At 46.2% G+C, this 26,189-nt stretch overlaps 1 protein-coding gene across 1 annotated transcript in view; it reads left to right on the forward strand.

Moving 5' to 3' along the window:
- The window catches only part of LOC126095694 (paired box protein Pax-6-like), a 271,506-nt gene that overhangs the window by 240,370 nt on the left and 4,947 nt on the right, over window positions 1–26,189 (forward strand). The window contains exons 7-9 of the mRNA XM_049910447.1: window positions 5,155–5,237; window positions 13,884–14,030; window positions 22,862–23,396. Of these exons, the coding sequence (XP_049766404.1) occupies window positions 5,155–5,237; window positions 13,884–14,030; window positions 22,862–23,396 (765 nt within the window). The remainder of the gene's footprint in view (window positions 1–5,154; window positions 5,238–13,883; window positions 14,031–22,861; window positions 23,397–26,189) is intronic.

Raw genomic sequence — 26,189 nt, forward strand, 5'->3', positions numbered from 1 at the left:
GATACTACCGCCATCTGTATATGTGCGTATCACTATCCCATGACACTTTTCAGCTCATTGTATTGGCTATTCAGGAAAATTTTCACGACGAAGAGCACCTCGTCGGCGTCCTGGAAACGCATGCCACGAACTGGTTTTTTCATGCAAGAAATGGTAAAGAAGTCAACTGGTGCCATATCTTGAGAATACGGGGTACTGGGGCGTGGGAGCAGGGGTTTGGGGTCAGAGGGGACTGGGGAAGGGAGGGGGGTGGAATGCAACAGTTACGCCCCCAAAGAAGTGGCACGTGTGGCTATGTTCTGTGCAGAATAAGCGAAAACACAGCTTCCCCGCGCTTCGTCTTGGCATCGCCCCGTAACCTCTTCAGGAGATTTCGATAATCTCCTTCTGCGATAGTTTGCCCCCTTACGAGCATAATCTGTTAGTAATAGACCATGGTAGTCCCGAAAAACACTCAGCATCACATCGCCCAATGATGGCTGAATCTTCACCTTTTCGACGGTTGTGAATCCACATGTTTCCATCGCTTGCTTGGGTCCTTTGTATTAGGGCCATAGTGATGCACCTATCACTCGAGTAAAGAAATTGTTCGGATTGGCTTGACTCCACTCGGTGGGCTGAGTAGACGTGGGAGAGAGCAGGCGGCGACCTTTGTCAAGTTTTTAATGTCGTGCAAGATGTTGAAAACTTATCCATCACTGATTTTCAGTTTATTTACCATCACTCCTTTTGTCTTCAACCATCAGAGTCTTCACTTCCTTCGTGATTACCAAGTCTTCACAGAGATACTCTGCCATTTCATTATTCGTCATTTGGGCTATTGGACCACACTGAAAGTGTCTTCGTACTTAACATATGGATTATACTATGTTGCATTCTTGCTGTACACTTCCACCTTCTCGGATGGATTATTGCAGAAATGTTTCCCTTCAAATTTCCAACTGAATAGGGTGTGCCACTTTGTTGTGGTTCTTCCTCTAGTGCCTTGTTACGGTACTATGGTGCGGTGATTCCCATGTGTCCCAAGATTACAGTCATCTACCCAAAAACAAACAAAAAGTTAAGTAAATTTGTTTTTCGAGGTGATAATTAATATTTTACGACCATCCTTCTTATTTACAGAATTAAGTTGTCACTATTGATTAGCTTTTGATTGTTATTAATATACATTTCTGAGCCTAGGCATATCTAGCGCTCACCGGGAGATTAAATGCCGCCTGGTGACATGGCGGTCACGTGAGGTGGTAAGGAAAGTATACAAGCGGAACAGATGTGAATAAGGGAAACCTTACTGCTACAATACTGACCGTAACTGGTAAAGCGACTTTCAAACACGGTAAGGTGTTACGGCCCAGCGCCTGGGAACATGCCTCTCGGAAATGACGGAGCTGGTCGGTCGCTGGCGTGGTACTGTTATGATTACTTACGGAAAGTGATGACCGATGGTGAAGACACGAGTAGACGATAAAGCCTTGAAAATCTGTTCGGGTTTGCTGCTCGATCCTAAAATCAACATGATTCAATACTTCGGCGATCCAGCTGTATGCCATCTTCAAGAGAACGATGCTGCAGCTGCTGCTGCTGAGTACCCTTGAAAATTGATGTAAAGCCTGTATAACATCGTCCGCTACCGCTGATTTCTCCGGCTGTTGTAGCCTCGTATGACAGCGGAGTTCCACGCACCTACCCTGATCTGTGCGAATTGAACGGCCGATGTAAGCCTTCCCACAATGACACGGAATAACATGTCTGACTTCCTAGGTTCTACATCATTTTTCACAGAACCGAATAGTACCCAAATCTTGGAAGGTGAACGGAACACACTCTTCCAATCTTAAACGATATAATCCAGCACCATCAGCCCAGTCTTGGAGGGCAGCAACTGTGATGGATGTGTACGGTATGTAGGCCTATAGGGGACAACAATTTTCATCCTTAGCAACAGTTTTTAGTGGGACTCAGCAGAAGCAGCGTTCTCCTGAAGATGGTGGACAGATGGATCGCCGAAATACTGAATCACGTTGATTTTGGGATCCGGCAGCAAACTCTACGAGACTTCGAATACATATCACGCCGGGAAAGCCTACAAAGTTACAGGGGAATTGACGTCCACGCCTAATCACAGAACGTCAAAAAAATGGTTCAAATGGCTCTGAGCACTATGGGACTCAACTTCTGAGGTCATTAGTCCCCTAGAACTTAGAACTAGTTAAACCTAACTAACCTAAGGACATCACAAACATCCATGCCCGAGGCAAGATTCGAACCTGCGACCGTAGCGCTCTTGCGGTTCCAGACTGCAGCGCCTTTAACCGCACGGACACTTCGGCCGGCTACAGAACGTTAAGGTAGAGCTCTGTACAGCAGGGAAGGCGACAGTCTGTTGCCTATGTAAGGCAAAGTACAATTCAGGAGCACGGACAAGTGTTTTGGTACATATTGTTCAGTGCATATTGTTGATCATGGCGCTTCGCAGCAGACGACGATCCCTACGTGTTCGTATGTTGGCCCAACGACATGGTCAATTACGATCGCAGTGGGGTTTGGGTCATAGAGAGTGGACCTTCAATCAGTCGAGACTTGTCACGTGTCCCGATGAATAACGTTTCTTGGTACGCCAGGTCGATGGCCTGGTCGAATCAGATGTCGCCTCGCAGACGAATGCCTGTAGGGGTGGTACTGTGCTACGGGAGACATTAACCAGGGATTCCATGGAGCCTGTTGTAGAAAAGGGAGGTATCATAACGACTTGGGACTACGTGAACATTATTGAAAGTCACAAGCATCCCAGGCCATCCTGATTTAGGTTTTCCGTGATTTCCGTAAATCGCTCAAGGCAAATGCTGGGATGGTTCCTTTGAAAGGGCACGTCCGACTTCCTTCCCCATCCTTCCCTAATCCGATGAGACGGATGACCTGGATGGTTGGTCTATTTCCCCAAACAATCCCCCCAACTCACAAGCATCCCTTCATACTTTATGGTTTCTCCGACTGCGATGGCATCTTCCACCAGGATAATTATCCGTGTCACAAAGCCAGAGTCGTGCTTCAGTGGTTTCGCGAGCGTAATGGCTAATTCTTGTTGACATCCTGGCCATCTAATTCGCTTGATCTGAACCCGACGGAACGCATCTGCGACGCTGTCGGGAGCCACTTTGACTGTGACAAAACACTGTCCCACGATTTATTGGAACTGTTCGACACGTTCGTGGACATGTGGTGCCACATACCTTCGGATACCTACTTAGGACTTACCGAATCCACACGGCGCAAAACCGCTTCTCTACTGCGTTCCAAAGATGGACCAGCACGCTATCAGACAGGTGACACAATAGCTGTATTCCCTCGCAAGCAAGAAAAAAGGCGTCGCGGGCCACGGGGACAGACGAGTCGCGCAGCCAGAAAGCGCGGCAGGGCGGGCGTCGCTTGCCAGCGCGGGGGCGGGGGCGGGGGCGGACCGGCTGCGCGCCTCCTTTTGTCGCCGGTGCCGCCCCTGGCATTCACAAGGAAAGTGGGGGCGGGTGTCGCGTGAGGAGCCGCTTATCGAAAATCGATAGTTTGCAGCGGGGGCGGCGCAGCCGAGGGTGATAGCGCAATTACTGGCGCCGCCTCCGGCGCGCCGCCGCCGCCGCCCCTGCCTCTCGCTTACTGGCACCTGCCCAGTGCGCACCTCCTCACACACAGTCCAGCTGAGGTATTGCACTGCATCCAGTCATTACACACTAATTCCTTGCAGGTTCCCGGCGGAACAGCTTATAGAGAGAGAGAGAGAGAGAGAGAGAGAGAGAGAGAGAGAGAGACAGCTGATCCGCTATGCTTGTAGCGATTTCCAAGACTTTGACATAGCATTACTTGAGTGAAACACTATAATTATAGGGGCTAGAGCCGTACAGGCAGTGTGTCACGCGTACACGCGAGCGAGCCGCCGCCATCTCGGAATGTCGACCAACTACTTGTGTCACTACAAGCGGACGCGGGCCGCGACGTGCCTCCTTAGCCGAGTCTCCGTCCGCCCGCGCGTCGTAAAGCTGCGTCAGGCACGGTGGTGACGGCTTGGCTCAGTGTGCGTCTTGTTGTAAACCGTATTTGGGATTAAATCTGTCAAGCTCACTTACTTCGAGTTCGCTCATTTTTGTGCCTAACAGACCCATTGCCTTAAGTTTCCTGATAAATAACACGCGGCATCCTCAGCTGAGGATAACTAACTACAAACTCAACTCACTGTCGTCAAAGAAATCTATTAATACTTACTGAAACTTTCTTGTTACAATTTTGTAAATTTTTAATTAAAAAACCGCTAAATCCAGAAAGTCAGTTGTCGATTCGTTATTTTTAAAATCTAGGACCAAACGTTGAAAATATGAAACATTTCTTAATGATACTAAATTAAAATTACTTGTGGAGTTGTGACTACATCTAAACTGTGATTAATGAAGCGCAGGTTTCTGAATTTCTGTGGACAATATTTGCTCTCTAAAAACAAGAAGCATTTCTATTCCATATTTTCTCAAATAATGATACCCAAAGAAGAAAGAAATGGTTTTCGTGAAACTAACTTGGAGTTTGTATTTGCGTATGACCTGAAATTTTTAAGCATAGTTTACGGCCTGACTCGGGTATGGATGTGTGTGCTGTCCTTAGGTTAGTTAGGTTTAAGTAGTTCTAAGTTCTAGGGGACTGATGACCTCAAATGTTAAGTCCCATAGTCCTCAGAGCCACTTGAATCTTTTGTAGACAGTCTGCATTTTCCGAGCATCCTACCAATGAGCTGACATCTGGCACCTGCTTTACTGACGACAGATTATTCTTCCTGACAAAACTTTTACTTGAAACTATAGAAATTGTATTTGGAAATAAGAAACCACTACATTATTACTTGGGCAAAACTAATTATATTTTGCTTTCGAGTCTGCATAACTTTGAACTATCTCAAATGATACAGTGTTATTGCCGAAAATTATCTGACGAGTATAGTCGGCAGTGGCGTAATCCGTATAACTTGTAAAATATTAAAGGTTCCTTTACTGGAACGACTGGCTAATTTTATGACCTGTGTCTCACTTTCTTCCTATTGGTCGGATGCTTCACGTGTCTTTTTTTTATATGGACAAAACACGTGTGCTGCTTGTACAGAGACCACTGTGCTTGTTGCAGAGTTCGAGCGCACGCACTACCCGGATGTGTTTGCGAGGGAGCGACTGGCCGCCAAGATCGGCCTACCGGAAGCGAGGATACAGGTGAGTCCACCCCAGCCGCGTGTGCATGGTCTCAGCTCCAGAGGACACTGCACACCCACACCGAGACATAGCTAGCACTCAACCGTACACTATCTCTCAATATTCAAAAACCCAAGTGATATCGTCCTACCAAGGTAGACTGCTGAATCTGGTAAAAAGCACTACTGAATTTTATGTACATTATTTTATTTATGTACGGTAATGTCGTGTATGACGCAGTGAAACTCCAGTTGCCTTCATCCCACAACTGAACAGTATATCGAAGTTAGGGCATGGGAACAAATCCGTTGATTTTAAATGAGAGAGTAAAATTTTTGAAGAACCAACGCAAATTTTTCCCCACTATGATCGATACTATGCTCTCCTGGAGAAAGATCACTTTCGCGAGATGAACCACGGTCGTTTATCAAACACCGTTTCATCTGGTCAAATATTGAAACTCACATCGTCGGTCACCAAATTTCGCGAAACTTCCAGTCAACTGCGCATAACATTATCAGATTCAGCGTTGACATGTCCTGTTGTATCCTATTATGGTCAAAAGTCAGCAACAGTAGAGAACAATTCTTTGTTGTCCAGCTTCTAATGCAAGAAGTAGTATTCTGTTTCATTTGAGGTCTGTAAAGGATCTGTTACAAGCCCACTTCAGTACTGTGATCTACCATTACTATACTGTCGCAGCAGAAGCTGTGTAGTACCGTGGTGTAGTGGTTATGATACTAAACTGTTGCATGGAGGGTCATGAGTTCAAAACTCACCTGGACTGTACAATTTTAATTTCTATATTCGGTTCGAGTACCTTCTAGAAGTATCCACAAATGTCAAGAATCATTGTACTGGAATGTTCTGTAGCTGTATATACAGGGTGTTACAAAAAGGTACGGCCAAACTTTCAGGAAACATTCCTCACACACAAATAAAGAAAAGATGTTATGTGGACATGTGTCCGGAAACGCTTAATTTCCATGTTAGAGCTCATTTTAGTTTCGCTCAATGGAGCACGTGATCATGATTTCATACGGGATACTCTACCTGTGCTGCTAGAACATGTGCCTTTAAAAGTACGACACAACATGTGGTTCATGCACGATGGAGCTCCTGCACATTTCAGTCGAAGTGTTCGTATGCTTCTCAACAACAGATTCGGTGGCCGATGGATTGGTAGAGGCGGACCAATTCCATGGCCTCCACGCTCTCCTGACCTCAACCCTCTTGACTTTCATTTACGGGGCATTTGAAAGCTCTTGTCTACTCAACCCCGGTACCAAATGTAGAGACTCTTCGTGCTCGTATTGTGGACGGCTGTGATACAATACGCCATTCTCCAGGGCTGCATCAGCGCATCAGGGATTCCATGCGACGGAGGGTGGATGCATGTATCCTCGCTAACGGAGGACATTTTGAACATTTCCTGTAACAAAGTTTTTGAAGTCACGCTGGTACGTTCTGTAGCTGTGTGTTTCCATTTCATGATTAATGTGATTTGAAGAGAAGTAATAAAATGAGCTCTAACATACAAAGTAAGAGTTTCCGGACACATGTTCACATAACATATTTTCATTCTTTGTGTGTGAGGAATGTTTCCTGAAAGTTTGGCCGTACCTTTTTGTAACATCCTATATACTGTATGTGTTTGGCCGGAGGCAGTTCGCTCCGCGCTCTTGTATGTGCAATTGCTGAATAAACCTTCGTTAGGTGAAGTTAGTGTTCGTCATTCATCTAATTACACCTTCTTCTACGTGACAATATCATTAATTTGACTGAATTTTCTATCGGTGCATGACAGAACGTGACGTAAATATTAAATAGGATACAGAGCATTAGGGAAGTTTTTCCTATTTAATAGTGACATCATGAGCTTTTTCTCTACAATTCATTCTAACGTCATGACCTCTGTTATGTGACCAGATCCCTAATTTAACTTCCATCCTTTTGCAATCACGTTTACTATCTTTAATCCAGAAAGAACTACCCTTAGATCTCAGCGGAGACTTGGCACGGACCTACTTAATTCTAACCGCGCCGTTATCGAACTGTACCAATAAACACGTTCAATGGCATCACAAAATTAGTCCCTCTGCATCTTCTACGGCGTACTTGACATTAACCCTTACAGATGGCTATGAGATAACAAAATGCTGAAACTTTCCAACCGAGAGAGGTGGTGCAGCTGTAATACTCTGGATTTCCATCGCGAGAACGATTCAAGTTCCTGTGCTCCCAAGCAGATTTAGCTTTTCTGTGATTTCGAAGCCGGATGTTCCTTTTGCGATATTGGAGATATACTTCGTGGTTTGATGCAGCTCTCCATGCTACTCTATCCTGTGCAAGCTTGTTCATCTCCCAGTATCTACTGCAACCTACATCCTTCTGAATCTGCTTAGTGTATTCATCTCTTGGTCTCCCTCTACGATTTTTACCCTCCACACTGGCCTCCAATGCTAAATTTGTGATCCCTTGATGCCTCAAAACATGTCCTACCAACCGATCCCTTCTTCTAGTCAAGTTGTGCCACAAACTTCTCTTCTCCCCAATCCTATTCAATACCTCCTCATTAGTTACGTGATCTACCCACCTTATCTTCAGCATTCTTCTGTAGCACCACATTTCGAAAGCTTCTATTCTCTTCTTGTCCAAACTAGTTATCGTCGATGTTTCACTTCCATACATGGCTACACTCCATACAAATACTTTCAGAAACGACTTCCTGACACTTAAATCTATACTCGATGTTAACAAATTCCTCTTCTTGAGAAACGCTTTCCTTGCCATTGCCAGTCTACATTTTATATCCTCTCTACTTCGACCATCATCGGTTATTTTACTCCCTAAATAGCAAAAGTCCTTTACTACTTTAAGTGTCTCATTTCCTAATCTAATTCCCTCAGCATCACCCGACTTAATTCGACTACATTCCATTATCCTCGTTTTGCTTTTGTTGATGTTCATCTTATATCCTCCTTTCAAGACACTGTCCATTCCGTTCAACTGCTCTTCCAAGTCCTTTGCTGTCTCTGACAGAATTATAATGTCATCGGCGAACCTCAAAGTTTTTACTTCTTGTCCTTGAATTTTAATACCTACTCCGAATTTTTCTTTTGTTTCCTTTACTGCTTGCTCAATATACAGATTGAATAACATCGGGGAGAGGCTACAACCCTGTCTTACTCCTTTGCCAACCACTGCTTCCCTTTCATGCCCCTCGACCCTTATAACTGCCATCTGGTTTCTGTACAAACTGTAAATAGCCTTTCGCTCCCTGTATTTTACCCCTGACCACAACAACAACAACTTGGTAGGAATGTTGCCACTGTAGCTGACTACTGGCAGCAGTGGTCTGTCACGGGCACGTGCAGCCACAAGAAGACGGCTAACGGACGCGCACGTGACACTACCGAGAAGGAAGGGTATCGTGTTCGGCGTACGGCTCCGGCGCATCATAAGGCTGCGTTCACACTGCCGGCCGGGCCGGGCCGGGCTGACGCGTACTGTCTCGGCTCGTGCCTAGCCAGCTCAGGCCGACGTGTAGGGCATTCACAGTGCGCGCCGCGCCGAGCCGGGTCGGCGGAATGGGGGAAAATCCACTTCTCCGATTTTCATGTTCTAAAAATTCTTAGAGGTATATAAGACTGCGCCACATCCTTTTATGAACTCATTTTTTCCTTAAAAGCGTTACTTACGTCGTGAAAAAAGAAAAAGTCTACTTTTCGTTTCGCGTGATTTCTTAGTTTCGTAACGCTTCCCAGCCGATTTTGAAGAAATTATGCGGCTAAAAAATCTGATTTTTGTACACGTGCTAGTGTAACATCTTAGCTTCGTATTGAATCATTTATCTTTTCGTATTTCTTAACAGTCATTGTTAAATGATGCTATTTGTCAACGTTGTGCACTTGATTTACAGATCTTGTAATGAAAAAGTTATGTAGCGGGTAGCTTACTGTTAGATCCGTTTTAGACCATACATTGTTGCGTATGAAATGTAGCTAAAAGTACCAAAAAGTTTTTGAAATGATAATGACACTGATATCTGTCTCTGGTCACAAGTAATGCGAGCTATTCAGTGGCGTCAGTGCCGCAGCAATTCGAGCAGCAGATGGCACGACAGTGACACAACGAGCCGTTACAGATTGGTTACCTCAAGGACAGCTCCGAGACGGACGCCGTGTAGCGTGAATTCCACTGCCCCAAACCACCGCCGTTTGCGACATCAGTGGTGTCAGGTGAGGGCTCATTGGAGGCCAGGGTGGAGATCTGCTGCGTTTCTTGACGAAAGCTGGTTCTCCGTCGGTGCCGGTGATGACCGCGTGTTGGTTAGCGGGAGGCCAGTTGAGAGCCTGCAGCCACCTGTATACGTGCTAGACCCTTGGTCCTATACCTAGACTTCTCTGGGGTGCGATTTCGTACGACAGTAGTAGCACTTTTGTGATTATCGCACGCACCTTGGCTGCAAATTTGTACGTCGGTCTGATAATTTGAGCCCTTATGCTGCCAGCATTCCATGATAACAGCCGGCCGCGGTGGTCTCGCGGTTCTAGGCGCGCAGTCAGGAACCGCGCGACTGCTACGGTCGCAGGTTCGAATCCTGCCTCGGGCATGGATTTGTGTGATGTCCTTATGTTAGTTAGGTTTAAGTAGTTCTAAGTTCTAGGGGACTGATGACCACAGCTGTTAAGTCCCATAGTGCTCAGAGCCATTTGAACCATTTTTCAACCATGATAACGCTCATCTACGGGTAGCGCACGAAATGTGTTACCATTTTGTTTTTGAATATAAACTTTATTGTCAATACAGTCTGAAAGGAATGTAGACTACAATGAAGAGCCGTCCATGGAGATTTCTTCTAACTCAGCACATGCTCAACATGTCCACCATTTCGTTTCCTAACTTCCTTCAAACGAACACTGAAATTAGTGATTACCCTACGGCACATGTCTTCCGTAAATTCACGGCAAACTTGAAGAATAAGTCTTCTGAGCTCCATTAAATCACGTGGACGTTTCGGGAATTTTTTTTTTCCTTTAGGTACCCCCAAAGAAAAAAGTCACATGGATTTAGGTCTGGACTATTGGGGGGCCAATTTTGTCCGTCATTGACGCGACCTGGAAATCTGAGTGAAGTGATCCACATGTCGAAATGCTCGTGTAAAAACTCCAACACAGTGTTTGCAGTATATGGCCTTGCTCCATCTTGCATGAACCACTGCGTGTTGAAGGGCAAGGCAGTAGCGAGAAGCTGTCGAATGAAGCTATTACGAAGCATGCTGAAATAACGGTCGCTGTTCACAGTTTCTTCAAAGAAAAAGGGTCCAATAAGTCCCTGACTGGAAATTGCTGCCCACGCTGTAATCCTCGGAGCATAATGTTGTCGTTCATGAAGCACTTGTGGGTTTTCAGTGGACTAAAAGCGTATATTTTGTTTGTTAACCACACCGTCTAAATGAAAATGCGCCTCGTCTTAAAACCAAACGTTGTTGATAGTTTCTTCCCTAGCCTCCGCCCACTGAGCAAACAGTAGTCTCTGCTGCTTGTGTTCTTCAGTGAGCTTCTGTGCACAGGTCATCTTGTATGGGTACATATGGAGGTCACTTTTAAAAATGCATTGAATGGAGTGTCTGGATATTCCCAGTTGCACTGCTGCCTTTCTACACGATTTCCTGGGGCTTCTCTGTACAGCAACTCGTACCGCTTCAATGTTCTCCGGCGAACAAACAGGCTTAGGCCGAGATCGCATCGCTTCCAATACTGTTCCTTCCTGTACAAATTTATCGTACAACCAGTGGATGGTCGTCTTGCAAGGGAACCATCGTGTGTTAAACTGTTGTCGAAAACGCCTCTGAGTCAGAACAAGGCTTTTCGTTTCCTGAAAAAGTAACACAATTGCCGATCGTTGCTGTATCGTCAGTCTTCCATTGTCAGCCATTGCTGCTTACTAGTCTCCTAGCGGCAGTATCGTGAATTACACGTCATTTCGTAACTCATTTGTTTTTCCAAGCTCTGCTGGTACTGCTGTAGAGATCCCAGCGGCATATCTAATGTGCGTCGTAAATTGTGAAAGAAACAATTGGTAACATATTTCGTACGCCACCCTGTACATACCGCTGTTGTAGCCCAACATATTCTACAGATTATCGACATGTTGCCTTGCTCTGCTCGATCACCAAATCTGTCTCCAATCGAGCACATATGGGGCATCACTGGACCACAAACTCGAGCGTCATCCGCAAACTGCATGACTCCTATCCGCATTGACCGACCTAGTGCAGTGTCTCGTAACTCCATCCCACAAACTGACATCGGGCAGTGTACAACACAATGCATGCACTTTTGCATGCTTGCAGTCAACATTCTGGCAGTTACATCGGTTATTGACGTACGAGCATTTCACATTTGGAGTGGCTTATCTCGTGCTTACATTAACCCTTGACCTTGGAATGTTCATCATTACAAAAGTGAGGTGAAGTGCAAATAATGCCAATGCAGCTTAAGAGGAAGTGAAAGAAGGTCAAGAACTGGCAAGTATATATGCACAACGAAGTTTCTTTCGACGTCACCCTCCGCTAACAAAAAAGGAAAAATTAATAGTTTGGTGAATATGTGAACAAGAGGCATGAAACACCGTAAGCAATGACACGGCAACTTTATAAAGAAATACTGTTTTAATCTACAACAATGAATGTATCAATATTCACAGAATGACTGCAGAAGATGCTTTGTAAATAAAAGTGAAACGTGTCTCGTGTAAAATCATCTTTAATTAACTGCAATAAGCTTAAGACAGAGAAACCAACAACAACTGAATGAATTAATAACTCAACCGATACGTAAAAGGACAGCCATAAGAGTCAGTTGTTTCCAACAGCCTACAAATCTACTGTTTTTATTCGCTTATTCGAATCGCTACACAATGCATAGGTGTCGGAGGCAATTTCAGTGTGCTCAGGCAAGACCGAATGACGAAGAATGAACTGACCTTCGTACTCAATATTCGGCGTTTCACAATCGAGGCGATTGTAGGTAAAACGAAGATCAGTCCCGGGTCAATCTTTCAAGTTATCAAGGCGTGAGTGGTTAATGATGCACTTCCGGGTGTTCTTCCGAGTTGTTGTTTCCACTTTACGCTCTATGTTCTGACGACAGGGAAAGGAGTGAGACAGGGTTGTAGCCTCTCCCCGATGTTGTTCAATCTGTATATTGAGCAAGCAATAAAGGAAACAAAAGAAAAGTTTGGAGTAGGTATTAAAATCCATGGAGAAGAAATAAAACTTTGAGGTTCGCCGATGACATTGTAATTCTGTCAGAGATAGCCAAGGACTTGGAAGAGCACTTGAACGGAATGGATAGTGTCTTGAAAGGAGGATATAAGATGAACATCAACAAAAGCAAAAGTAGGATAATGGAATGTAGTCGAATTAAGTCGGGTGATGCTGGGGGAATTAGATTAGGAAATGAGACACTTAAAGTAGTAAAGGACTTTTGCTATTTGGGGAGCAAAATAACTGATGATGGTCGAAGTAGAGAGGATATTAAATGTAGACTGGCAATGGCAAGGAAAGCGTTTCTGAAGAAGAGAAATTTGTTAACATCAAGTATAGATTTAAGTGTCAGGAAGTCATTTCTGAAAGTATTTGTATGGAGTGTAGCCACGTATGGAAGTGAAACATGGACGGTAAATAGTTTGGAGAAGAAGAGAATAGAAGCTTTCGAAATGTGGTGCTACAGAAGAATGCTGAAGATTAGATGGGTAGATCACATAACTAATGAGGAAGTATTGAATAGGATTGGGGAGAAGAGAAGTTTGTGGCACAACTTGACCAGAAGAAGGGATCGGTTGGTAGGACATGTTCTGAGGCATCAAGGGATCACCAATTTAGTATTGGAGGGCAGCGTGGAGGGTAAAAATCGTAGGGGGAGACCAAGAGATGAATACACTAAGCAGATTCTGAAGGATGTAGGTTGCAGTAGGTACTGGAAGATGAAGAAGCTTGCACAGGATAGAGTAGCATGGAGAGCTGCATCAAACCAGTCTCAGGACTGAAGACCAGAACAACAATTGTGACGACCGACCTAGCTTTCTTCTTCAGGTGCTGCTAGTTTCGTGTTATGTGTACTCGTTGCATGGATTCTAACCAGGCTTCTAATTACTGTTGGCCTCGCGCCGCAATTTTTGGCTGAGTTCGACTCCCGACCCACCTACCTAGTGATGAGCTACCTAAACAAATGTATTCCCGAAATTTCATTACTCTACTTTTTTTGTGTTGCGAATTTTTTTTTCCGTCAGTGTATTTTCTGCCGGCCGAAGTGGCCGAGCGATTCTAGGCGCTAAAGTCTGGAACCGCGCGACCGCTCCGGTCGCAGGTTCGAATCCTGCCTCGGGCATGGATATGTGTGATGTCCTTAGGTTAGTTAGGTTTAAGTAGTTCTAAGTTCTAGGCGACTCATGACCTGAGAAGTTATGTCCCATAGCGCTCAGAGCCAGCCCGACTCCCCACTCTAAACGTGAATTATGATTTTAGTTCTTGATGTGTAGTACCTTTAGATTTCAAATATTATTGAAAACTTATCAACGGAGATACAAAATTATTACTGCTCGAGTACGGCACTGGACAGGCGAGTAGCTAGCTGTAGCGCGGTGCGTGTTGTCGAGCAGGTGTGGTTCTCGAACCGGCGGGCCAAGTGGCGGCGCGAGGAGAAGCTGCGCAGCCAGCGGCGCTCCGCGGAGCCGGTGGCCGTGGCGTCGGCGTCGGCGTCGGCGTCGCCCACGTCGCGCCTGCTGGCCGGCGCCGCCTTCCCCACGGCGGCCGCCTACCCCGCCTCCAGCCTGCCCGCCGACTCCTACAGGTACTGCGCGCTGCACTCACACCACCCTCTCAGTACAATTTTGTTCCTCACTCAAATTGCAGTATACCGTGGTGCGTGAGACTGCGGAACCCATCACAGTTATGTATCTACCCAGGCTCCTTCACACTCCCCTTAACACCCCACGTTGACCGTAAATAATTCAACAGAATCGCTATCTTGAAATGCCCTATCATAAAATCGTAAGGTGGGAAATTGCAAAAATCCTACTATATCTATTCATTCTATCAGCAAAATAAATCAGTAGATTGAAGAGAACTGTGTGCTCATTCAAATAAAAATTTGAATGAAACAAAACCTGTGGTTTACACAGAAGAGCCAAAGAAACTGGTACACGCGCCTAATGTCGTGTAGGGTCCCCGCGAGCGCACACAAGTGCCGCAACACGACGTAGCCTGGACCTGACTCGTGTCTTGTGGTGCGCGTACTGTAAGACCTTCAGTACACACACCATCAGATTATTTGACTTGTCGCTCTAACGAAGTTGGCGAGTGTCAGCAATATGTCTCGTGGCCTTATCGTGGCGTGTTTATCTTCTGCCGTTAGGTCAGACGATAGAAATGCCACTTGCACGCTTGGAGTAGCAGATTGACGGTAACCAACTTTAAACAGAACTTGATTAATTTTCATACCCATTTATTAAAAATAATAACGAGCATAAAAATTACTTTACTTGGTTCTGGATGCTATTTACGATTGACAATCTGACGTTCCTTTGGTATTGGTACGTTAATCTTATTCTCACATATATCTCTGATAATTGACAAAAGTGTCTATCCATTTATCTTCATGGCTATGTACAGGAATGTGGTAATCTTATTAGGCTCAGACTGAAACTTAACTATAGACTGGTACAGCAAAATGTAGACTGGTACAGACTGGTGGAGACAAATGCAGACTGACTAATCGGAGGTCTGTACACTCGTTATAATACCTCGCGCATTCATGTATCACTGCGCAAATGTGATCCGTGAGGAGAAAAGGTTCTACGTTAGCAGCAATCTCATTGGCTGCGTTACATATTAATACGCGGATCGGCGGAAGCAGAATTTGGTCCGTCTCTATGGCAGCGCCATCTCGTAGTGCGGAGATGGACGAGCGCTGCGCCTGCGCTGTTGTGCTTAGCGGGGCGCGCTCTAGTGGGAAAGTTGTGTACGCGCTCACTACGCGGAACTACACTCCTGGAAATGGAAAAAAGAACACATTGACACCGGTGTGTCAGACCCACCATACTTGCTCCGGACACTGCGAGAGGGCTGTACAAGCAATGATCACACGCACGGCACAGCGGACACACCAGGAACCGCGGTGTTGGCCGTCGAATGGCGCTAGCTGCGCAGCATTTGTGCACCGCCGCCGTCAGTGTCAGCCAGTTTGCCGTGGCATACGGAGCTCCATCGCAGTCTTTAACACTGGTAGCATGCCGCGACAGCGTGGACGTGAACCGTATGTGCAGTTGACGGACTTTGAGCGAGGGCGTATAGTGAGCATGCGGGAGGCCGGGTGGACGTACCGCCGAATTGCTCAACACGTGGGGCGTGAGGTCTCCACAGTACATCGATGTTATCGCCAGTGGTCGGCGGAAGGTGCACGTGCCCGTCGACCTGGGACCGGACCGCAGCGACGCACGGATGCACGCCAAGACCGTAGGATCCTACGCAGTGCCGTAGGGGACCGCACCGCCACTTCCCAGCAAATTAGGGACACTGTTGCTCCTGGGGTATCGCCGAGGACCATTCGCAACCGTCTCCATGAAGCTGGGCTACGGTCCCGCACACCGTTAGGCCGTCTTCCGCTCACGCCCCAACATCGTGCAGCCCGCCTCCAGTGGTGTCGCGACAGGCGTGAATGGAGGGACGAATGGAGACGTGTCGTCTTCAGCGATGAGAGTCGCTTCGGCCTTGGTGCCAATGATGGTCGTATGCGTGTTTGGCGCCGTGGAGGTGAGCGCCACAATCAGGACTGCATACGACCGAGGCACACAGGGCCAACACCCGGCATCATGGTGTGGGAAGCGATCTCCTACACTGGCCGTACACCACTGGTGATCGTCGAGGGGACACTGAATAGTGCACGGTACATCCAAACCGTCATCGAACCCATCGTTCTACCATTCCTAGGCCGGCAAGGGAACTTGCTGTTCCAACAGGACAATGCACGTCCGCATGTATCCCGTGCCACCCAACGTGCTCTAGAAGGTGTAAGTCAACTACCCTGGCCAGCAAGATCTCCGGATCTGTCCCCCATTGAGCATGTTTGGGACTGGATGAAGCGTCGTCTCACGCGGTCTGCACGTCCAGCACGAACGCTGGTCCAGCTGAGGCGCCAGGTGGAAATGGCATGGCAAGCCGTTCCACAGGACTACATCCAGCATCTCTACGATCGTCTCCATGGGAGAATAGCAGCCTGCATTGCTGCGAAAGGTGGATATACACTGTACTAGTGCCGACATTGTGCATGCTCTGTTGCCTGTGTCTATGTGCCTGTGGTTCTGTCAGTGTGATCATGTGATGTATCTGACCCCAGGAATGTGTCAATAAAGTTTCCCCTTCCTGGGACAATGAATTCACGGTGTTCTTATTTCAATTTTCAGGAATGTATTAATAAGCGGATCGGTGGAAGCAGAATTTGGTACGTCACTATGGCAGCGCCATCTCGTAGTGCGGAGATGGACGAGCGCTGCGCCTGCGCTGTTGTGCTTAGCGGGGCGCGCTCTAGTGGGAAAGTTGTGTACGCGCTGACTACGCGGAACTATATACACAACATGTCTGAAGTGGTGTTGGAGGGAACTGACACCATGAATCCTGCAGGGCTGTCCATAAATCCGTAAGAGTACGACGGGTTGCAGATCTCTTCTGAACAGCACGTTGAAAGACATCCCAAATATGCTCAATAATGTTCATGTCTGGGCAGCTTGGAGGCCAGCGGAAACACTCTGTAGCAATTCTGGACGCGTGGGGTGTCGTTTTGTCCTGCTGCAATTGCCCAAGTCCGTCAGAATGCACAATGGACATGAATGGAGGCAGGTGATCAAACAGGATGCTTACGCATACGTCACCTGTCAGAGTCGTATCTAGCCGTATCAGGGGTCCCATATCACTGCAACTGCACACACCACACACCGTTGCAAAGCCTCCACCAGCTTGAACAGTCCCCTGCTGACATGCAGGGTCCATGGATTCCTCAGGTTGTCTCCATACCTGTACGTCCATCCACTCGATACAATTTGAAATGAGACTCCTGCGATCAGGCAACACGTTTCCAGTCATCAACAGTCCAATGATGGTGTTGACGGGCCCGGGCGAGGCGTAAAGCTTCGTGTCGTGCAGCCATCAAGGGTACACGAGTGGGCCTTCAGTTCCGAAGAATCGTTCGCACGCCGACACTTGTTGATGGCGCAGCACTGAAATCTGCAGCAATTTGCGGAAGGGTTGCACTTCTGTCACGTTGAACGATTCTCTTCAGTCGTCGTTGGTCCCGTTCTTGCACAATGTTTTTCGGCCACAGCGATTTCGAAGATTCGATGTTTTACAAGATTCCTGGTCTTCACGGTACACTCGTGACATGGTCGTACGGGAAAATCCTCACTTCATCGCTACCTCGGAGATGCTGTATCCCATACCTCGTGCGCCGACTATAACACCAAGCTCAAACTCACTTAAATCTTGATAACCAGCCATTGTAGCAGCAGTAACTGATCTAACAACTGCGTCATACACTTGTTGCGTTATATAGGCGTTGCCGACCGCAGCGCCGTATTCTGCCTGTTTACATATCTCTGTATTTGAATAAGCAGTTTCCTTGGCGCTTCAATGTATAATATTCACCAATTACAAAGTATTTGCCTCAACATTCTACAAAAAACAAAGTTAATTGCTGATGACAACTAAAAAGACAGGCAAGAGGAGGGATGGCTACAGTATCCTAGCTGCACATAAAATCACTAATTCAATACAACCCAACGATTAATTTAGAAACTCCAGTAGTCGACTGAATACCACAATAAATGGTACTATGACTTGAATCGGGTTTAGCGGAACTGTGGCAGCGGTACGTTTTCTATCTAAACATTAACCCCCATCTAGTGAGCCGTGCTGCTGTATACTCTCACGAATTTTCCGTGACGGTATGTCGGAGGACCGTGGTCGTAGTGGAGAATCAGCATCTCGCTCATCAGAGCTCGGACCCCTTCAAGCGCCAAGTCGTCTCGAACCAGTGACCTGTTAATATTCGGCGTTTCACAATTGAGGCGATTGTAGGTAAAACGAAAATCAGTCCCGGGTCTATCTCTCAAGTTATGAAGGCGTGAGTGGTTAATGATGCACTTCCGGGTCTTTCTCTTCCACCAGCTCCCGACTGATCATCTTGTGCTTGTCCGGTCGCACACGTCAATCAGGGAAGATGTTACTGTTTTCAGCAATGTTGTGGTATTTTCTGAGATATTTACAGGTCCAGACCAAGATAATATCTCACACTACCGCTCACAGCTAATCCAGTCTTTGAAATATTGTGGATAAAAACACATTCAATAAGAGAGCTGTGCCTTCTGGGACGTATAACGCATTCTCAGTAGAGAACTTCAAATAGAAATCCGCTCCAGACTCCCATGCTAGAGTAACAAATATTTAAATCAGTGCGTTCTGCTTTCCGCAAGAAATGAATGAAAAAGTGATACTAAAGTACTGCCAGGCCTATGATGATTACGTTTGTTGCAAAGTACCTAATGAGGTAACAATGGCCAACTCTACCCGTTGTTAAGTAGTGGAATTACGTTCAGAAGAGACATTAAGTGATACGTAAATGGTGTACTCGAATTTCTCCCCTGTACCTTAAAGCTGACTATTGTTATCTCATTAGTTACTTGGTTACAAACGAGGTAATGACGAGAGTAACAGTGAGCTGTTATGCTTTTTCCGGACAAATGACGCGAAAGAAGTGGAAATATTGTTTTCCAGTTTTGTTGCTGTATCAAGGAACTGTTTCTTTTCCAGAAAAGGTTTCCTTTCCGGACTGTTGCCTTGCTCATCACATTTTATGTCTGCTCAGTGTGCGTGAGTGCAATTTATATAGATCCAGTATGTCTTCTACTAATTTCCCGATCTAAGGTACTTCTCGATATCTTCCAACACACTAAAGGTTGTAGCTCAGTGATTAAGGTACCAGACTCCTATTCTAAAACAGAGAGGTTCATATCTCCGTCCAGCAGTCCTCATTTGCGTTTCCTGAGTTTTGCAAGCAACGTTACTTTATGCCCCCCGCCCCCGCCACCTCAGTAAGGCCGTTTGCAGTTCCTTTACAGCCTCTGTAGAATCATAGTTTCCGCTTCGTCGTTGGTGACATCACCGCCCACAGGACGTTTAAAACTCCGTCCTTATTTCCCGTTCCGTATCACAAGGTCGCATCCTGTCTCCTACATTTTCATAGATTTGTGTCTTCCCTTACCCTAAGTGTTATTCCCTCATTTCCCTCTTTATCCATTAACTCAGTTTCTAACATTTTTCTGTGGCAATACATTTCAGAATATACTTCTTTCTGTTTTTCTATTTTCCCCCATTTTTCACGTTTTACTTCTGTTCTCCTAGGGTATACTGTATTTCTAATAGTTGTTCCCCCAAAATTGGTACAATGTTTCAACCGGTAGGTTCATGGTATCTAAGACTTCTGCTCTTTATACCTCCCCGAGTTCAATCAGTCACTTCCATCCAAGTGTTCCGTCTATCCCCAGTCTTCATAGCCAGGTATGATCCTAAATTTTTGCTTTCTTCATTAATTACATATTTGTACAGGTCGTTTAATGAGTGAACGGCGTACGTCAACAACTGACAGTACTGACGATTCTGAAGCACCGACCCTAGTGGCATCGTGGCAAGACACCAGATTCTTATTCGAAAGGATAGCGCCTCAAATCTCTTTCTGGTGATACACTTTTACGTTTTCCACAGTTTCCCCTACATCTCTAAATGCAGATGCCAGAATGGATGATTTTAGATGAAACTGATGATTTCCTCCTCACACATTCTGAATACAAGCTTATGCTCTATCTCTGATGATCTCGCTGTCGACGACACGATAAACACTTATCTTCGAACCTGAAGGGAAATTATCATCTGAACGTATGTTCTACTCTCATCGGTTTTTCAGTAAACACATACATCGTACTGTCTGATATTAAAATGATGCGTAATGTAGTAAATTAAGCAATCTTTACGGCATGCCTTGTATTTCCCTTCAAAAATCATGTTGAAACAAAGCAAAGATGAGCAGAACTGCAGCTTGCGTTTCGAATGGTTATGTATATGTTAAATAACAATGTAACCGTCAGCTCAGATTAGCACACAAAATCCGTCTATTTGAGCTGTAAAACGCATTCAAGTTGAAGTTATAAACGTCGTCTTTAAAACTGCACTGACGATAAAGTACAACAAACAACCGTTAATGTATCACCGTCTCTAAAGTTCCCGTTCCTAACTGTTCTAAAAAGGTGTAAGTCAGAAAGTGCGCACAACTGAATCCGGTGAAATGGGCACCGCCTGAAACAAAATAAAGAAGGAAAAAAAAACGTAGATACCATGCGTTTCCATGACTTCCTTTTTTTTTACCTCCCTCCAAAATTACGTGCCAAGTAACCCATCCATTCCTTATAGTTATTGTAAATCTTCATCCGTTTGTCTGATTGTCTATTTCTATTGTTCCTACTTGCTTCTTTCAGGTTCAGTTAATGATCTATCTCCGTAGATGCATCATCAGCAAAGAGAACTACTTCTGCGTTTTGAATATAAGGTGGCTAGTAATTTATACACAACTATAATATGAACGGATACAGTTTCTAAACCTTAAGAACCCCACCAGTCATTCGCCCACAGTGACAAGATATCTTAGAAATCTAAAATGGCTCTCTGCAGTGGATTAATTGGGCATTGCGAGTTGCAAAACGTAAACTTAAATTTATTCCAAAATAATGTTGCGAATATCTGCGTCTGAATACCGTAGACATTTCATGAAAAAGAACGGAAGTTAACATTTGTCACATAAACATCTTAATACATAAAACTTTTGAAGAGATTAAAACTGTATATTAGACAGTTACTCTAACCCAGAATCTTGTCTTTCCCGGGAAATCCATTCACTGATTAAGATATCCTACAAGATTTACGAGTAGCCATCAAGCTTCAATTGCACAGATATCTCTTTCCTACTTTCGAAAATTCACGCAAGGTGCGCCGCATACCTTGAGGCACTAGCACTCGTGGAAGAAACGATTTTGCGGAGGAATGTATTGGCCACAGCCTAAAGCCGTCGGCACACGGACCGTGCTGTCGAACGTTAACGTTGAGCGTGCCGAGTTCAACGTGCTGCTGAACGCTCAGGAACGATGCGATTTGTGCATACGGTACGTGGGCCCCAACGTGGTATACGCAATCGCAACGCACTCCAGCGGCAGTTGAGGGATGTTTCTAGTTCGTAAATCATACTATTTACTCAACGGGCGCGCGTAAAATTCCCATGTTAGCTCTATTAAAACGCACGTTTCCTCCATCGTCCACAAAAATGAAAGTACCATGTCCGATCAATAAGGACACAGGCTTATAAAAGTTCCATTACAAACAGTGCGGTAAAAATTTGGAATACTTCTCCGCATAAGATAAACATTATTTCATCATTCCTACATTTTAGTAAAACCCCAACGTCAGTCTTACTTGATCACTGTTCCTACCCACTAGCAGAATCTTTGCAACATGTGAATTACGAAGCGTAAAAGAAAAAGGAGCAAAATATCGTTATAAAAGTAGCGCAAGCTGTCCTGTAGATTCATCCAATCGAACAAAGTCGCCCCTCAAAAAAAGGTGAACTTATATTTACATAACATCAAATATTATAGTATACACGTATATTAAACTAATAATAAAGTATCAGAACCTAATAAAAAAGCGAATGTTAGGGGAAAAAATTGGGAAGTGTCACGACGCGAACCACTGCTCTACCATACAGCTCAACACAAGATAGTGACGCTACTCATTACGCTACACCAACAACACACCCCTGGCGTCTAACCACATTATCCTAGCCCATGCCGAAAACCTTAATCATAGATATGTTACTAATTGAAATTTAACTATAACAAATTGTACCAAGAACAATGCTTTTTGGGTGGATCTTCAGTGTGTCGCTGCCTTCAAATAGCCTACTCTCATAATACACAAGTTACAATAATTATTTTGCCACGAATATGATGTTCCTCATTATTTTACTGGAACGGATCACACAGTTAACAACGCGTTTTCCAGTGATTTTCAACTTTCTGCTGCTCAGAAACGGCATGTATACATATAGGCTTGAAATGAATGCCAATATGGCGCCTCACAACTCTGTACCGAAGGGAGACGGTTTGCGTGTGACGTAGGTGGCATTGTTCCATGTGATTGGTCAACGCTCAGACGCACGCTCGGAATATCTGACATGCCAGATTTTGCTCTTCACGTTCGGAAAGACTCCCGAGCGTGCTATTCCACGCTGTGACGCCAGAAACTCGGCACGCTCAACGTTCGCATGCACGGTCCGTGTGCCGACGGCTTAAGGCACTGCTGTCAAAATGAATCTTTCACTAAGCAGCCGAGTGAAAGATTCATTCTGGAATCTAATACACAGTCGGCAAAATGGTAGATGCCACGAACCTTTTTCTTTGCTGGAATGCATTTCTACTTTTTTCTAAGGAAGTTAATCTTGAAATGTGCTGCTTCTTTTGCATGTATAAAATAATGTGATGTGTAGGTAGTGAGTGTCGGACACGTTCTCCTGGAGTACGGGGTGGTTCTCAGCACAGGGCAGCCGCACGTGGCGTTTAGCAGGGACTTGGACAGTAGCTGCGGCTGTTGCAGCCCCATGGCGGCCATGCCGACGTTCGGCATGTCGCCGCCGCCGCAGGGCCCTCCGCCCCCGCAGGGCGGCGCGCCCGCCCCCGCGTGCGTGCTGCAGGCGCGCGGGCCCGCCCCCGCGCCCGCCCCCGCGCCCGCCGGCCACGGCTACGAGGCGCTGTCGCTGGGCTACGGCGCGCGGCCGCCCGCCTGCAGCCCGGCGCAGCCGCCGGCGCCGGCGCCCGCCCCCGGGGGCGGCTACCAGGCGTCGCCCGCCGCCGCCGCCGCCTGCGCCGCCGCCGCGGCCGCCGCCGCCGCCGCGCTCAACGGCCACGGCCAGTACGGAGAGTCGCCGCCGCCGCCCGCCACCAGCATGTCCATGACGGTCGGCGTCGGCGTGGGCGTGGGAGCGCACTCCGCCTCCAAGGCGCCGCCGTGCTACGACTACACCGGTCAGTACCCGCCCACCTATGTGGCTCGCAACACGCTTCCGGTTGTACGCATTAGGCAGCCTTTCCACAGGCAACGAAATCTTGCACACGTATCCCCACCACCATCGTCGCAGGAGTCCAGAAGCTGTTTCCACAATGGCGATCTGATTTTCCATTCATATTGTATTTAATATGCCAACGATATTGCCGCAGTGGCAACATCGGTTCGCGCCAGATCACCGAGGTTAAGTGCTATTGAGCTGGGCTAACAATTGGATGGGTGACCATCCGATCTGCCGAGCGCTGTTCGCAAGTGGGGTGCACTCAGCACTTCAGAGGCAAACTGAGAAGCTACTCGAATGAGAAGTAACGTCTCCGGTCTCATAAACTGACATACGACCGGGAGAGGAGTGTGCTGACCACATGCTCTCTGTATCCGAATCCAGTGACACCCGTGCGCTGAGTACGATACGGCGGTCGGTCGGTACCGTTGGGCCTTCATGGTCTGTTCGGGCGGAGTTTAGTTTCTTATATTGTATTCAAGATGTATCAACTGCACATTTTAGCCCAAGAGCTCACAGAAAGCTTAACATAAATAATACAGTCCGTCAAATATACGGTGCGGAAACAGATTAGTGTAAACTATACTCTAAGACACAGAAAACGACGCACCGCGAAGGAATTATCCGAATGGAACGGAAATTGGCAGATGTGATGTACATGTACAGACAAACAAATGTTTACAATTTCAGACAAATTGGCTGATTTATTCGAGAGAAAGAGCTACGCAAGTTGAGCCAGTTAATAACGCGATGGTCCACGTCTGCCCCTCATGCGAGCAGTTATTTGGCTTAGCACAGATTGACAGAGTTATTGGGTGGCTTCCTGAACGCTATCGTTTTTGCATTTCATTTCTCCAGGATCTGGCAGACAACATCTTTTCCGGTCGACTATGAAACGCCTGATTAAATCCGCAGGACAGAGCAGGTAGTTGGAATTGTGGAAAGGGGACAAAAATCAGCGGCTGTCAGTTACATTCGAACACATATAACTTTATTCAGTTGCGTAAACATTACAGCCCAAATTTCCGAGCTTAACTATCGACTGAATATGTCATAAAATCTTATAGCTTAAGGGCACAACGTCTTTAATTTTTAAAACGGCTGAAGGCCCATGATTTAAAACGCAACTACAATAAATTTTCAAAATGGAGAAAGCGCAAGGTTTTATCCTTAAAAAGTATTTCAAATGAGGCTGAAGGCCCAAAGAATCTAAGACTTGACAAGTAAGAATTTTAATTTTAAAACGACTGAAGGCCCATGATTGAAAAACACAACTACAATTAATTTTCAAAAGGCAGAAGCCGCAAAACTTTATCCAAAAAAATATTTTAAATGAGGCTGAAGGCCCAAACAATGCCAGACTTGACAAGTAAGGAACTTTCAATTTTAAAACGGCTGAAGGCCCATTATTTAAAACCCAAGTAAAAGCATACAAATTCAAACCAACGGCTATGAGCCATTAAAATACATATTCAAACAGCAATAAGAAAAGGCAGTACAGCCAGCGGCGCTCAGAAGTTTCCGGGGGTCGGTCTGCCCTTGAAATACTAACGCTCGCTTAGGGGAGGCAGATAGTCGGCCCAACTATATCCGATCCGCCGCCAATCCAACCAAGAGACAGTCAACGGACCCACCGACAAGACGACTTGCTTTCCACCCGACCAGTGCACAAGGAACTCCAAAGCCAAAACGTTAAAGCCGTAGCCGCCCACAACCAACTATCCATAAGCTTTCAAAACTACACACACGTGTTGGACAGCGACAACAAGATGAGGAAAGGACACTGCCTGAATTTTACGTCGGCGGCCAGGGCAGGTAACCGGAACGCTAACGGCCGCAAGGCAGAAAATTCCGCTGGTGCACTCGGACTTCAAATAACCAAAATACAGTTAAACTCCACGGGATGGTGGCCAAACCTTCGCCAACTCGAACACTCGCTGTTGCTCACGGGAATACCCCCAACAGCCAACCACGAAAACCAACGGCACAATGTGAACAGACTGGCTTCGGTAGCTGAATCACCACTCAACTTTGATATCCTGGGTAGGTGAGCCACAAAGCTCGTAGCAATCGGATCAGCTCCCACACACTTCCCTGCGGGCCCGGCCCACTGCGCCGCGCCCAGATTTCCTGGCTGCTCCACACCAACCGACCGACTGCCGCACACCGGCTAGCCGGAAACTATAAGCAACAGACCGAAGATAGTACAAGGTGCGGATATCGATACACACCGATGCAGCCACACGTAGAAAGAGGAAGAACCACGTCATAACCGCAATAAACCGTGGGAAACCAAACGCAAAGTAAAAGTCAAGGTTTAAACCAACGTATAAGGCGGGGCCAGCACGGCTCGGACTCATCTTTTTGGATGAATCGACGTTTCATCTATCGGGTAAAATAAACCAACATAATGTAAGAAGTTAGGACTCACAAAATCATGGCGTCGTGGATCGTGGAAGAGACTAACCGAAACTCGTTGCTTTTTGTGCCGTTTCTGTTCAAAAAGTTTATCGATCTTTCTTTTCTGCGCAGCAAACTGTGACAGGAATGTCATACCTGGGCATGCTACAAAACTGATTGCTTCCTCAACTTCACGAAGATTCCAATGATTTCATTTTTGTGCATGATGGCGCCCCGCTTCACTTTCGCCTTGATGTGCGGCGTTATCGTACATCACCATCTCACAACGTTGGACTGGAAGAGGTGGACAATAAGATCCCAGGTCACCGGACCTCACATCTTGCGATTTTTG

The sequence above is a fragment of the Schistocerca cancellata genome, chromosome 8 (genome assembly GCF_023864275.1).
Source record: "Schistocerca cancellata isolate TAMUIC-IGC-003103 chromosome 8, iqSchCanc2.1, whole genome shotgun sequence".
Lineage (NCBI taxonomy): Eukaryota > Metazoa > Arthropoda > Insecta > Orthoptera > Acrididae > Schistocerca > Schistocerca cancellata.